This window comes from Bufo gargarizans, chromosome 4, assembly GCF_014858855.1.
Source record: "Bufo gargarizans isolate SCDJY-AF-19 chromosome 4, ASM1485885v1, whole genome shotgun sequence".
Taxonomy (NCBI): domain Eukaryota; kingdom Metazoa; phylum Chordata; class Amphibia; order Anura; family Bufonidae; genus Bufo; species Bufo gargarizans.
This window is the reverse complement of record NC_058083.1, coordinates 425,427,323-425,443,530: the sequence shown is the minus strand read 5'-3', so window position 1 is coordinate 425,443,530 and position 16,208 is coordinate 425,427,323. Positions and strand designations below refer to the sequence as shown.

General features: G+C 42.7%; 1 protein-coding gene across 3 annotated transcripts in view; it reads right to left on the bottom strand.

The window, feature by feature from the left end:
- Nucleotides 1-16,208, bottom strand: part of PGBD5 (piggyBac transposable element derived 5) — a 135,251-nt gene that overhangs the window by 83,409 nt on the left and 35,634 nt on the right. For all 3 annotated transcript variants that reach the window (XM_044291427.1, XM_044291426.1, XM_044291428.1), the window contains exon 3: nt 8,862-8,996. In XM_044291427.1, coding sequence (XP_044147362.1) covers nt 8,862-8,996 — 135 coding nt within the window. The remainder of the gene's footprint in view (nt 1-8,861; nt 8,997-16,208) is intronic.

Sequence of the window (16,208 nt, the reverse complement as noted above, 5' to 3'; positions counted from 1 at the left end):
ATTAATAAACATTGGGGCATGGTCACTAAATCCTATACGCAGCTCGAGGAGTTCCAGTCTACCTATGATTTGCTATAAAAGAGCAGAAAACATCAGGTAAAAGATTATTCGGGCCGGTATTGGGAGTAATAGCGCGGAAGGGCCCACTTTACCCCTGTGGGCCAGTCCGAGCCCGTCTGCTTGGCAGAAACAGAAAGGGAGGCCAGTAAGGAATGTTTGGTGGAACAGCTATTAGCATAGGCTTCTGTCAACTGCTCCACAAATGAGCATACCTGGACAGAAAAACAGCTGCACCTCGAAGAACTGGTGACTCATGTATGGCATTGCTCTCATTGCCATCCTCTGAGCGCCTCTCGGCAGAGTATTCATATTTACATAAATTATCCGGAAAAATCACAGGCTGAAGGATCGCTTTTTGTTCACACAACGAAGATGTGAGCAGCCTACTGCAGGGGTCTGAAAACACACAGCCTGTAGCATCTAAGGCAGTTATTTGGGGCCCCCAAGGGTTCCCTTTATAAGCTGCCCTCAGGTTCTAAAGTGCATTGTTAAAGGGGTTTTCTGGGAGTTTAATATAGGTCATCAATATCAGATGGGCGGGGGTCCGACACCTGGCACCCCTGCTTATCAGCTGTTTGAAGAGAAGGCTGCGCTATACACTTGAATAGGAACGAGCAGTGCCATAAAAGTGAATGGGGCGGCTTGTAATTACACCTGCTCACCAATGTGATGTTGAGGACAAGCAGAAAAACCAACTGATCAGCAGAGATACGGACCCCCGCCGATCTGATATTGATGACCTATTCCGAGGATAGGTCATCAATATTCAATTCCTGGAAAACCCCTTAAACTAATAAGCCCTTCCATTGGGGAACCCTCATTAGTACAGGAGAGGAGCTGCAGTGTTCATTGATTTTGTGTTCTAGTCTGGAGGTCTGTATGAGTTTTGGGGTGTGTCTGGATGTCTGTATGAATTTTGGGGTCTGTATTAATTTTAGGGTCTGGTCTGATAGCCTGTATTAAATCTGGGGTCTGGTTTGGCAGTCTGTATTAATTTTAGGGTCTCATCTCAGGTCTGCATTAAGAAGGGGTTGTCCAGCCACATGAAATTTATTTTTGAAAACGGATTAGAATGCCACCAAAAAGTTGTGAAACTACTATCATCCCACTGTTCTCACCACTAGGGAAGCTCTTGGGGTCATTCAGGGACGGTGAGTGTGACACACAAATGTGCTGTATGTGTTGTATATGCGGATATTACATTCCTGTAACATAGACGAGCAGGGATACTGTGTAGACGGTAAGTACTGTATTTCATTGTCTTAAAATTAATGTGGTCTGTGAAGTGTGGCCCGTATGGCTGGCCGACTTTGAGACCCTGGTCCTGCTACACGATCTTACCACGGTGTCTGGCTGTCTGCTGCACTCTGTGGTTCACTGTGGCCAATACAGTTGTAAGAAAAAGTATGTGAACCCTTTGGAATTATATGGATTTCTGTACAAATTGGTCATAAAATATGATCTGATCTTCATCTAAGTCACAACAATAGACAATCACAGTCTGCTTAAAGGAATAACACAAAATTAATTAAATGTTACCATGCTTTTATTGAACACACCATGTAAATATTCACAGTGCAGGTGGAAAAAGTATGTGAACCCCTAGACTAATGACATCTCTAAGAGCTAATTGGAGTGAGGTGTCAGCCAACTGGAGTCCAATCAATGAGATGAGATTGGAAGTGTGGGTAACAGCTGCCCTGTCCTATGAAAAACCCACACCAGTTCTGGGTTTGCTTTTCACAAGAACCATTGCCTGATATGAATGATGCCTCGCACAAAAAAGCTCTCAGAAGACCTACGATTAAGAATTGTTGACTTGCATAAAGCTGGAAAGGGCTATAAAAGTATCTCCAAAAGCCTTGCTGTTCATCAGTCCACAGTAAGACAAACTGTCTATAAATGGAGAAAGTTCAGCACTGCTGCTACTCTCCCTAGGAGTGGCCGTCCTGTAAAGATGACTGCGAGAGCACAGCGCAGACTGCTCAATAAAGTGAAGAAGACTCCTAGAGTGTCAGCTAAAGACTTACAAAAGTCTCTGGCATGTGCTAACATCCCTGTTAGCGAATCTACAATATGTAAAACACTAAACAAGAATGGATTTCATGGGAGGATACCACAGAGGAAGCCACTGCTGTCCAAAAAAACATTGCTGCACGTTTACAGTTTGCACAAGAGCACCTGGATGTTCCACAGCAGTACTGTCAATATATTCTGTGGACAGAAGAAACCAAAGTTGAGTTGTTTGGAAGAAACATACAACACTATGTGTGGAGAAAAAGAGGCACAGCACACCAACATGAAAACCTCATCCCAACTGTGAAGTATGGTGGTGGGGGCATCATGGTTTGGGGCTGCTTTGCTGCCTCAGGGCGTGGATGGAGAAAATGAATTCCCAAGTTTATCAAGACATTTTGCAGGAGAACTTCAGGTCATCTGTCCACCAGCTGAAGCTCAACAGAAGATGGGTGTTGCAACAGGACAACGACCCAAAGCATAGAAGTAAATCAACAACAGAATGGCTTAACACCTTCAGGACCTTGGACGAGTATACTCGTCCTGGAGCAAGGGTACTTAGCGCTCCAGGACGAGTATACGCCTCCTGGCATTAAACTGTCCTGTGACCCCCCCCCATATCGGTGATCGCTGCAAACCGCAGGTCAATTCAGACCTGCGGTTTGCAGCGCTTTATGTAGTTTCTGATCCCTGCGGTCCCTGACCAGTTGCGGGAGGTGCGGCAGGCGGGATCGCGATCCCCCGCCCGCCTCCCGCTAAATTTTCATTGGTGTCCAGTGGTACCAGAGTGTCAGCACATTGCTGACACTCTGGAATAAACGGCTGACATCGCTGTGATGTCAGCCGTTTAGCCGTTTCACCCTTTCCATACCGCGGTCCGTACGGACCGCGGTATGGAAAGGGTTAAGTCAGGGAGCTCCCCCCCTCTGCCATCGGGGATTGCTGTGCCTTTGCAGCCCCCAGATAGATAGGGGGACAGAGGGAGGGAGCTCCCCTCCTTCCCCTTCCCCGTCTGCTCAGTTGTGGCAGACGGGGAAGGTTCCCATGGCAACAGGACACCGCGGGAAGAAAACATTTGGAATTTTTGTTACCACTTCACACTACATTGTATTCCATAATGAATGGTGGCATTAGAAAGTACAGCTTGTCCCGCAAAAAAACAGCCCTCATACAGCTATGAATTAAAAAGATAAAAACCTCCAAAAGTGAAGGGGTGAAGAAGAGCCCTTTTGGTAAAGGTGTCTTCACCCAGAAAAGATTTTGATTCTGTATGGCCAATAATGTCCGTTCAATGTTCAAATGTGGTGAACAGGAAGGGTTAGCTAGTTGAAACCATTTGACTAGATGTGTGGCCTGATGGCAGGTGTGCAAGTGACAAGCGTCCTTGAGATTTTGCTTTGAAAGTAGATCATAATTTAATCTTGGACGTCTAGAAAATAAGAGAACATGGATCTAAATCAGGAGTTAAAAGGAGAGTGGTATCCCTATGGGGAGAGACTGTATGACATATAGGAATCATAGTTACACTGATGAGCAAAAGGGTAACAATGTTTTAGAATTTTTGTCTTTCAGGCTCCATATCTTACCATCCACTACAGCTTCGAACGTATGACTCATCTTGGTTATCTCATACAAAAAATTGACTCACTTGCAACTATTTAGCACATGATTAGTTTTGCAAATTCTTGTCATTTAACTGCATTGTTACTGTTTTGCTCCTAAAATTTTAAATTTTTATTATTTTGTAAATCCACCTTTGGCTTTCAACACTGCCTTAACCTTTCTGGGCATGCTCTTGATCAGATTGAAGCATGTCTCGACCGAAATATGTTCCAGGTCTCTTCTACACGTTCCCAATGTTGGTGAACATTGGTCAACTTACACGCGTACAAATACAGCTTTTTGTTCAACTCTACCCACAAGTGTCCGATTGAGTTGAGGTCTGGGCACTGTGGGGGCCAATCCAGCACCAATACTTCATTGTCATTGAACTATTTCTCTGCCAATCTCGACGTATGCTTCAGGTTGTTGTCCCGCTGGAACACTATGTGGTCCTTTTTCATACCCACAGTACTTGAGTGTATGAAGTAACTAGTCTTATAGGATACTCACATATAGCTCAGCACGCCTTTGGCTGTGAAACAACCCCATAGCATCAGGCTTCCTCCACTGAACTTGACGGTTCTTTCAATTTCTCGCTCTGTTAGCCCCCTTTTCCCTTGTTTCTTCCAGACCCATTTGCACCCACCAGAGCCCAGTGGGGTCACCAAATCACCATTTCCAATCTTCTACTGTCCGTAATTTTTTGCAAACTCGAGCCTATGCTTCTTATGATGATATTGAATTTCAGGCTTTTTCTCCATTTTTCAGGCCACCATTCCAGACTTGAGTAATGCACAATGCTTGCATGGACGTCTGTGATCTTACTATTACGAAGCATACTGCTGTGTTTGTAGCATCAGAACTGATAGACCTTGTGATGAGCCGACTTGCTCATCATTTTGCCTGTTGGCTTTGGAATGGATGGACTTAATTTCGTATTCTTTCAACTGTCATAGCATTCACATGATGCAGTATGGCAATTTTCTTGGCCGAGATACCGGATGATGCTGTTTCTCTTGGAAAATCTTCTTCATGGCTGCTCCTGGATTCGAACTAGTGACCTTTTGCTTGGTAATAAACCTAATAACACACTGAGCTATTAGGGTCCATTCACACGTCCATTTTTTCTTTCCTGATCTGTTCCTTTTTTTGCGGAACAGATCAGGACCAGATCTGGACCCATTCATTTTCAATAGGTCCTGAAAAAAAACGGACAGCACAATGTCAGATTTTTTTCAGGACCCATTGAAAATGAATGGGTACAGATCTGGTCCAGATCTGTTCAGCAAAAAACGGAACAGATCAGGAAAGAAACAACGGACGTGTGAATGGACCCTTAGGGAATGTGAGAACAGGTTGTAGTTTGTACTATACAAGAATAAAAAGATTGTTTCACCACCAGGAGCAAAACAGTAACAATGTAGTTACCTGACAAGAAGCTGTATAACTAATTATTGCTAAATAGTTGCAAGTCCAAAAAAAAAAAAAAAGAAATATTTACCTCACCTTAATCCACTTGTTCGCGCAGCCCGGCTTCTCTTCTGTCTTCATCTTTGCTGTGCACAAGAAAAGGACCTGTGGTGACGTCACTACGCTCATCACATGGTCCGTCACATGCCCCATCTCCATGGTAAAGGCTCATGTGAAGACAGAAGAGAAGTCGGGCTGCGCGAACAAGTGGATTAAGGTGAGTTAAATTATTTTATATATTTTTTTTAACCCCTTCAGCACTATTGTACTAAGCATTCTGTAATAAGAATGCTATTATTTTCCCTTATAACCATGTTATAATGAAAAATAATACAATCTACACAACAACACCTAACCCAAACCCGAACTTCTGTGAAGAAGTTCGGGTTTGGGTACCAAACATGCCGATTTTTCTCACGCACGTGCAAAACGCATTACAATGTTTTGCAATCACGCATGTTCCCGCAACACAGCCGCATCTTTTTCCGCAACGCCGTGTGAAACCAAACTTACAGCGATGTCGGGGAATTAACCCCTTCTATGCCGCGGTCAGCGCTGACCGCGACATAGAAGTTGTTTACCTTGGGTTAAGGAGCGCATCGGGTCCCCGCGTTGTTGTGGCAGTGACCCGATGTGTGACAAGGCAGCCCGATGCCGTGCGGAGGCTGCCTAATGCCTTGCACTAACAGGCAATGCATTACAATACAGGTATATTGTAATGCATTGCAAAGGGGAACAGACCCCCAAAAGTTGTGGGACAGAAATAAAGTAAAAAAAGAAAAGTAAAAAATAAATAAAATAAAGGGTTTTCAATAAAAAAAAATCGTTTCAAGTTAACAAAAAAAACAAAAAAAAAAAAGCCCCTTTCCCCTGATTTTATAATTTAAAAAAAACACAAATATTAGGTATCGCCATGTCCGTAACGACCGACTCTATAAATATATCACATTAACCAGCCTGTCCAATAGACACCATAAAAAATAAACAATTTTTGTCAATTTACATCACAAAAAGGGCAACACCAAGTGATCAAAGACGTATGCCCCCCAAAATAGTACCAATCTAACAGTCACCTCATCCCGCAAAAAATAAGCCCCTACATAGGACAATTGCCCAAAAAATAAAAAAAGATGGCTCTCAGACTATTGAGAAACTAAAACAGGATTTTTTATTGTTTCAAAAAATATATTATTGTGTAAAATAAATACAAAAAAATATACATATTAGGTATTGCCACGTCTGTAACGACCTGCTCTATACAAATATCACATGACCTAACCCTGTTAACAGCGTTAAAAAATAACAAAACGGTGTCCAAAAAGCTATTTTTTGTCACCTTACATTACAAAAAGTGTAATACCAAGCGATCAAAAAGTCATATGCACCCTAAAATAGTATCAATAAAACAGTCATCTCATACCCAAAAAAAAAAGAGCCCCTACATAAGACAGTCGCCCAAAAAATAAAAACTATGACTTTCAGAATATGAGACACTAAAAATTTTTTTTTTTTTTAAATGCTTTATTATGTAAAACTGAAACCAACAAGCAAAAAAGTCATATTTGGTATTATCGCGTCGGTAACAACCTGCTCTATAAAAATAGCATATGATCTAACCTGTCAGATGAACATTGTAAAAAAAAATAATAATAATACCAGTGCCAAAACAGCTATTTTTTGCTACCTTGCCTCACAAAAAGTATAGTATAGAGCAAACAAAAATCATATGTACACAAAAATACCTAAAAAAAAAACTGCCACCTTATCCTGTAGTTTCCAAAATGGGGTCAATTGTTTGGAGTTTCTACTCTAGGGTAGCATCAAGGGGTCTTCAAATGTGACATGGCAACTTAAAATTATCCCAGTGAAATCTGCCCTCCAAAAACCATAAGGCGTTCCTTTCCTTCTGCACCCCGCCGTGTGCCCGTACAGCAGTTTACAACCACACACGGGGTGTTTCTGTAAACTACAGAATCAAGGCAGAATATTTTTTTTTATAAAAATGGAAAATCTGCCAAAAAAGTTAAATTCAGAAATTTCATAATTTTCCATTAATTCTTGTGGAACACCTAAAGGGTTAACAATGTTTTTAAAATCAGTTTTTAATACCTTGAGGTGTGTAGCTTCTTAAATGGAGTAATTTTTGGCTGGTTTCTATTATGTAAGCCTCACAGTGACTTCAGACCTGAACTGGTCCTTAAAAAGTGGGTTTTGGAAATTTTCTGAAAAATTTAAAGATTTGCTTCTAAACTTCTAAGGCTACTTTCACACTCGTGTTTGGTGCAGATCCATCATGGATCTGCACAGACTGATCCATTTAGATAATACAAATGTCTGCATCCGTTTGTATTATCTTTAAAGGGGTTGTCCAAGTTATATTTATTGATGACCTATCCTCAGGATAGGTCATCAATATCAGATCGGCGGGGGTCCGCCCGCGCCGCCTCCTCTTCACTGTTTACCTTCTTGCCGTTGCATCTGCAGCGGTGAGCAGGTGTAATTACACCTAACCGTCCCATTCATTTCAATGGGACAGATAGTTCCCATACACTTGTATAGGAGCGATCCGTACCATTGAAATGAATAGGACTGCTTGGGTGTAATTACACCTGCTCACCTCTGCAGATGCAACAGCGAGAAGGTAAACAGTGAAGATGAGGCGGCGCTGGCAGCCCTTCTCTTCAAACAGCTGATCGGTGAGGGTGCAGGGTGTCGGACCCCCGCTAATAAATATAAAACTTGGCCAACCCCTTTAACATAGCCAAGACGGATCCGTCTTGAACACCCTTGAAAGTCAATGGAGGACGGATCAGTTTTCTATTGTGTCATAGAAAACGTATCCGTCCCCATTGACTTACATTGTGTGTCAGAACGGATCCGTTTGGCTCCGTTTCGTCAGACGGACACTATTCATTTCTATGGTGCCTGCGTTGCTTGAAAAACGCAGAATGCAGAACATGCTGCGATTTTCACGCAACGCACAAGTGATGTGTGAAAATCACTGCTCATCTGAACAGCCCTATTGAAGTGAATGGGTCTGGATATAGTGCGGGTGCAATGCGTTCACCTCACGCATTGCACCCGTGCGGCATGCTCGCCCGTTTGAAAGGGGTCTTTATGTAGTGATAACTTTAAAACGCTTTTACTTATCCAGGCCATTCTGAGATTGTTTTCTCGTCACATATTGTACTTCATGACAGTGGTAAATACGAATCAAAATATTTATAAGGGAAAATAATAAAATGAATAGAGAAGTGAAGAAGTCCGGGATCGGGTCTGGGTACCACATTTAGTTTTTTCTCACGAGCTTGCAAAACGCATTGCACTCGTGCGGAAAAAACTAAACATTGGAACGCAAATCGCAAGTTTCCCGCAATGCACACACAATGCATCCGGAGCAAATCCGGGATGCCCGTGTGAAAGAGGCCTAAGGTGAAAATTGGCCCGGTCCTTATATAATCATTCCCCACATACTAGCCCTGCTTATCTGACCTCTGAATTGTAAAAATCACCTGTACAGATCCGCCCAATCATTTTGCCGTTTGCTTCATTGGAGTTTGCTTGTTCATTGGAAGAAGCAAACGGCTACATGTATGTTGGAGTGCATTTTCATTCTCTCTCAGTTATATGCCAAATGCAGGACTTCTGATATTTCCGTTCGGTCTATGTCAGAGCAGAACAGAATTTTGTAGTGCTGATGTGACTGGCCTTACCTGAGAAATGAACCCTGTTGAAGAACACTGCCTCACCCACAGAGTGAATTTTCTCTTCTTCCTTTTCCGTAATTCTCGCTCTGTACAAGAGGCAATAAATGCTGGATCTTCATCAATTAACGGCTCGTGAAGCACCTATAAAAGAAAATAACGCTGTTAATATTGAGCTAGGAGTCTGTAATAAGTTGACAAAAATGTATCTAAATTTGTCAGCTTTAGGCTACTTTCATGTCTGCATTTTTAATTCAGGTTTTGAGATCCAGCAGAGCATCTCAAAAGCTGAATAATAATCTGTTCACTACATCCTCATGGCTCCATTTACTTTCACACTAGCGGCACGGACCTCCGGCAGGCTGTTCGGTCGGGTGAACAGCCTGTCGGATCCGTCCTGCCGCTAGTGACCGCGTGCCTCCGGACTGCCGCTCCGTCCCCATCGACTATAACCTCCAGATTTGACAGAAATAGAGCAGCATGTAGCACACGAATCCTCCAGTCAAAATGACACCACACCATTATGGAAGACTATTACTCTCAGTGCTACCAAACATACAGGAGAATACAGCAGAACATACCTATTACAGTGTGCCATAAACATAATTGTGCTAAGCTGATACTGTGCCAGGGTGCCCACAGCAATAGTGGTCCCAAAAGTCGCACCAATAGTGAACATTTTCTACCACAGTGCCCTTAGAAGTAATAGTGCACTTACAGTCCCACCATTAGTAAGAATTAGTGTTCAGCGAAGCATCCTAAGTGGAATTTGATTAGAAGTTTAGGAAAAATTCAATTTGCCACCTATCCGAATTTCCTCACGCTTGGTTGTAACAAATAGTTTTTTTTTTCTTATAACGACTACTGCCCTTGTTACAAAGTGAAACGTAAGAAACCCGAGAATGTGATATGACCCATAGTACTGAGCAGCCAGTCAATCCACAGAAAGTGATGTGAAAGCCCCATAAAAGCCTCATCACGCGGTCTCTGCCATTTTACTGTGAGCTGAGCTAAGGGAGAGACTTGACAAGCACTTATACGGTAGGGACAGTGTTGTCGAAAGCTATTAATATTTATTAATAATAATTATATCTACAATGGATAGAAAAAGTCTACACACCCCTGTTAAGGTGGAGGGAAGAAAAAATATAAAAATAAAATAATATGGTTGCATAAGTGTGCACACCCTTAAACTAATACTTTGTTGAAGCACCTTTTGATTTTATTACAGCACTCAGTCTTTCTGGGTATGAGTCTATCAGCATGGCACATATTGACTTGGCAAAATCTGCCCACTCTTCTTTGCAGAAATACAATACAATAGAAGCTCCAAAGGTATATGGGCTTCACCAGTACTCCAATATCAATCAGCAAAAAGGGGGGAGTATCATTAACTAAAATATAACTTTTAATTCAATGTGCAGCTAAAACACACCACTAAGATGCATCATCATAAAGACAGATGGGGTCCAAACCTGGTACCCCAGTACTGGTAGAAAAGTAATTAAAGCTGCGCCACCTGGTGAAAGGAGCGAGCAGTCTTACCAGACCAAAAGAGCTACTGGGATCAGCGAGAATTTCCTGGAGGGTCTGTCCAAGGATATCAGAAGTAGGGATCGACTGATTATCGGTTTTACCGATATTATCGGCCGATATTGAGGATTTTGACTGTTATCGGTATTTATCTTGCTGATATTCCGATAACGTATTGGGAACACAGATCGCGCTGCTGTCAGCGTTCTCCGTGTTCCCTCAGCAGCACAGGGGAGAAGGAAGCAGTGTCTCCTTCCCCCCTGTGCTGCTGCTGCAGCCAATGGGAGCACAGGGGACAAGAGAAGGGGAGGGGCTATGGCCACTGCGCCACCAATGAAGATAACTCATTTATTCATATACAGGAGGCGGGAGCTGGCTTCAGAATCACATAGCCGGCTCCCGACCTCTATGAGCAATAGCTGCGATCTGCGGTAGTTAACCCCTAAGGTGCCGCGGATCGCAGCTACCGCTCATAGAGGTCGGGAGCCGGCTATGTTATTCTGCAGCCAGCTTCCGCTTCCTGTATATGAATAAATGAGAGATTAGTGCGCCCCTCCCAAGGCCTCCAGTATTAATCATTGGTGGCGCAGTGCGCCCCCCCAAGCCCCCCAGTATTAAAAACATTGGTGGCGCAGTGCGCCCCCCCACCCCCCTAGTATTAATCATTGGTGGCAGTGGCCACAGGGTCCCCTCCTCCTCCGATCGGAGCCCCAGCATTGTAAGCCTGGAGCTCCGATCGGTTACCATGGCAGCCAGGACGCTATTGAAGCCCTGGCTGCCATGGTAAGCTCCATGCTGCTGTGTGCACAAAGCACAGGGCAGCAGGGACAGTGTGAGATCCTATTCACCCTGATATAGATCTATCAGGGTGAATAGGACAAGGGTTCTAGTCCCCAAGGGGGCTAAAAGTTATTAAAAAAAAAAAATATATATATGTGTTAAAAAAAAAAACACCAAAATATTAAGTATAAATGAAAAAGAAAGATAAAAAAAAAAAATACACGTTAACAATAAACATTCATTTTCAGCAGGAATTTATTTATTTTCAAAAATAAAAATTCACATAATATCGGTATAAATTATTGGCTATTGGCCTAAAAGTTCACAAATTATCGGTATCGGTCCTAAAAAATCAATATTGGTCGATCCCTAATCAGAAGTATGCCGGAGGTCACTCGATGGGTGTGGTGTCTGTAAAAGCGATGCAGAACTGTGCCCTATATAACCCTATGAAAGGGGAAGGGGGCTAGTTTCATTCTGCTTATCTACACAGAGCACCCACCCCAATAGGGGCGACTCCACCTGTATACCTGTCCCTATCCCGGACCTGATCCCTAGTGCTAGTAAATAATCAATGTGGCCAGTTAATAATTCCTTATGACCTCCTCAGTGCTTGGTAATGTCACTGTTGTGCCATATTTTCTCCACTTGATAATGACTGTCTTTACTGTGTTCCATGGTATATCTAATGCCTTGGAAATTCTGTTGTTCCCTTCTCCTGACTGATACCTTTTAACAATGAGATCCCTCTGATGCTTTGGAAGCTCTCTGTGGACCATGGCTTTTGCTAAGGGATGCAACTAAGAAAATTTCAGGAAAGACCAACTAGAGCAGCTGAACTTTATTTGGGGTAAATCAGTGGCACTTTAAAAGATGGCAGGTGTATGCCGACTCCTATTTAACATGATTTTGAATGTTATTGCTTAATTCTGAACACAGCTACATCCCCAGTTATAAGAGGGTGTGCACACTTATGCAACCACATTATTTTAGGTTTGTTTTGTTTTGTTTTCCTCCCTCCACCTAAAAGATTTCAGTTTGTTTTTCAATTGTGTGTGTGTGTGTGTATATATATATATATATATATATATATATATAAAAGATGAAAAAGGGCAGCACTCCAATGGATAAAAACTTGAGGAAGGCTCTTGTATTGGAGCCGAAACGTCGCTACAGCCCTATGGGTGAATAAAGTTATTTTCATTTTTATCCATTGGAGTGCTGCCCTTTTTCATCTTTTATATTTTACTGGATTGGCTTATATCCATGCTGGGCCTGTGCACCCTTCATTCATTTTTTCTACTGTGACGGTGCTGCCATCTCTTTTTTCTTTTCTATATATATATATATACAATGCAAAGAGAGAGCAGCAGCACTTGTGGATGTAGTCGGGTGCAAAAAATCCTCTGACCTTAGGCCACTTGGTCAAGTATGGTTATAAGATTTTCAAAGAAGAGGCAGCACTCCAGAATATCGGTAAAACGACCCACTTTAATTTCCCCTGTGCAACGTTTCAACTGCTCCTTGCAGTCTTTTTCAAGCATAGCAATCAGTGTCACAGCATATATTTATACCCACAATCCTTAGTGGGTTCAATTAACAGAGTGATTTAACAATAACATGATCAATTTCATATAAAAAAGACAAATAACATATAAATTCCTTTCAAATTCATCTTGTGAAAACCTGACTTCAATTCATGTACCGAAGCAGCAATTTTATACATAGTAAAATATCCTAGGTCATATATAAATATATATAGACATTAACATATTAATAAAGTGCCTCGTGCTTTCAATCAATGTGGTCACCTGTATGTGCTAATTATGCGGTCAATAGGCCGCGTGGTTTAAAAATTACAGCAAGAGGTAAGATGATGGCGGCAGCCGTCTCCGCGTCCCCCTATCTCCACTGCGCATGCTCCATGTCTTGGCAACCAAGTCCAGACTCTCAGGCCGCGCTCCATAGTGACGTCAGCCATGACGTTCGCACCAGCCGCCAAGTCCCGCCCCTGAATCGTGACGATGCGGGAGAACGCCTCCACGTCTGGCCCCCGGGTCACATGACAAGTCATGGGAACCGTAGCCTGGCAACAGGAAAGCGCTCACCCTCACTTATCACAATCTCCAGGGCCGGAAAGAAACAGGCAGTGAGGCATACAGGGGGAACGGAAGCCCCATATAGGGAGCAATCGGGTTGTAAATCAATCCGAGTTCGAATCTTCCTAGGTGATTATTGTGAATATAGGGATATCAAGCCATAAATATCGGAGGATATAGTCCTAATATAGGATGTATTTATCTATTTATCCAGGAGAATAAGGGGTGTGGCCTACATGGACATCTCACAAAGTGATATTCCATGCAGACCCGCAGAACCCTGGTGCCGAGTGTTTCCACACCCTTCACCCCTGTGGTCTACATCCACCCCCTCATCCCCATAACATATGATTTCCTCCATTCACGACTCATCCATTTTGTTAGGTGTAAAATCATAACTCCAACCCTATTCTCCTATGGGACCTCTTTAAGCGATCGCCATCATCCTCCTCCGCCGCATAATGTACTTGAAATATAATAGAATCCCTTTCAGAGTTGAATCCTTCTGAAAAAAAAGGGAAAGTAGAAAAGACAATTAGTATAATGCCAGACACCAAAGGTGATCACATAACCAAAAGAACCAGAGGAAAGAAAACCCCAGGGGGTCATATACAATGAAAAAAAGGGGGGAGAAACTCCAACATTCTACATTATATTCCATTTAAAGTCCACATTTAGGCCCTGTGGTTTAAGTGACTGTAGGCGATGAATCCATTGCAATTCCCGTTGTTTAAGGGTCAATGTGCGGTCACCCCCTCGTCTGCCTCTTTGGACCTGATCTAGGATCATGCATTTTAGATCTTTTTCCGTATGACCACGTTCTACAAAATGTTTCGGAACCGGTAAATCCAATCTTTTACGTCTTATTGAGAAACTATGATTATTCAGACGCGTTTTCATGTCACATGTGGTCTCCCCCACATAGAGGAGGCCACATGGACATTTGAGCACGTATATGACAAATGTGCTATCACATGTAAGATAATGGCGGATATCATAGTAAAATGGCCAATGGCAGGGAGAGGAGGGAAAGAAATCAAAATTGAAAGCTAAACAGATTCCATTTGTATCAACATATTCGGAACAGAGTAAGGATATAGTGAATATACTGAGAAAAAATTGGCCTATTTTGCAGAGCAATCTTCCTAAGATCGAATTACTAGCTAGACCTCCGCTTTTTTCATATAGACGGCCAACCAACCTACGTGATAGGCTGGTGAAGGCCGATGTCCCTACCAAAAAGAAGGTACAAACATTTCTCGGCACAAGGAGAACGGGATGTTTCCCGTGCCTTACGTGCGTGAATTGTACATATATGATGAAGGGTAATGTGTTTATACATCCAGATACTGGGGTTCAGTATGATATCCGCCATTATCTTACATGTGATAGCACATTTGTCATATACGTGCTCAAATGTCCATGTGGCCTCCTCTATGTGGGGGAGACCACATGTGACATGAAAACGCGTCTGAATAATCATAGTTTCTCAATAAGACGTAAAAGATTGGATTTACCGGTTCCGAAACATTTTGTAGAACGTGGTCATACGGAAAAAGATCTAAAATGCATGATCCTAGATCAGGTCCAAAGAGGCAGACGAGGGGGTGACCGCACATTGACCCTTAAACAACGGGAATTGCAATGGATTCATCGCCTACAGTCACTTAAACCACAGGGCCTAAATGTGGACTTTAAATGGAATATAATGTAGAATGTTGGAGTTTCTCCCCCCTTTTTTTCATTGTATATGACCCCCTGGGGTTTTCTTTCCTCTGGTTCTTTTGGTTATGTGATCACCTTTGGTGTCTGGCATTTTACTAATTGTCTTTTCTACTTTCCCTTTTTTTCAGAAGGATTCAACTCTGAAAGGGATTCTATTATATTTCAAGTACATTATGCGGCGGAGGAGGATGATGGCGATCGCTTAAAGAGGTCCCATAGGAGAATAGGGTTGGAGTTATGATTTTACACCTAACAAAATGGATGAGTCGTGAATGGAGGAAATCATATGTTATGGGGATGAGGGGGTGGATGTAGACCACAGGGGTGGGGGTGGATGTAGACTACAGGGGTGAAGGGTGTGGAAACACTCGGCACCAGGGTTCTGCGGGTCTGCATGGAATATCACTTTGTGAGATGTCCATGTAGGCCACACCCCTTATTCTCCTGGATAAATAGATAAATACATCCTATATTAGGACTATATCCTCCGATATTTATGGCTTGATATCCCTATATTCACAATAATCACCTAGGAAGATTCGAATTTGGATTGATTTACAACCCGATTGCTCCCTATATGGGGCTTCCGTTCCCCCTGTATGCCTCACTGCCTGTTTCTTTCCGGCCCTGGAGATTGTGATAAGTGAGGGTGAGCGCTTTCCTGTTGCCAGGCTACGGTTCCCATGACTTGTCATGTGACCCGGGGGCCGGACATGGAGGCGTTCTCCCGCATCGTCACAATTCAGGGGCGGGACTTGGCGGCTGGTGCGAACGTCATGGCTGACGTCACTATGGAGCGCGGCCTGAGAGTCTGGACTTGGTTGCCAAGACATGGAGCATGCGCAGTGGAGATAGGGGGACGCGGAGACGGCTGCCGCCATCATCTTACCTCTTGCTGTAATTTTTAAACCACGCGGCCTATTGACCGCATAATTAGCACATACAGGTGACCACATTGATTGAAAGCACGAGGCACTTTATTAATATGTTAATGTCTATATATATTTATATATGACCTAGGATATTTTACTATGTATAAAATTGCTGCTTCGGTACATGAATTGAAGTCAGGTTTTCACAGATGAATTTGAAAGGAATTTATATGTTATTTGTCTTTTTTATATGAAATTGATCATGTTATTGTTAAATCACTCTGTTAATTGAACCCACTAAGGATTGTGGGTATAAATATATGCTGTGACACTGATTGCTATGCTTG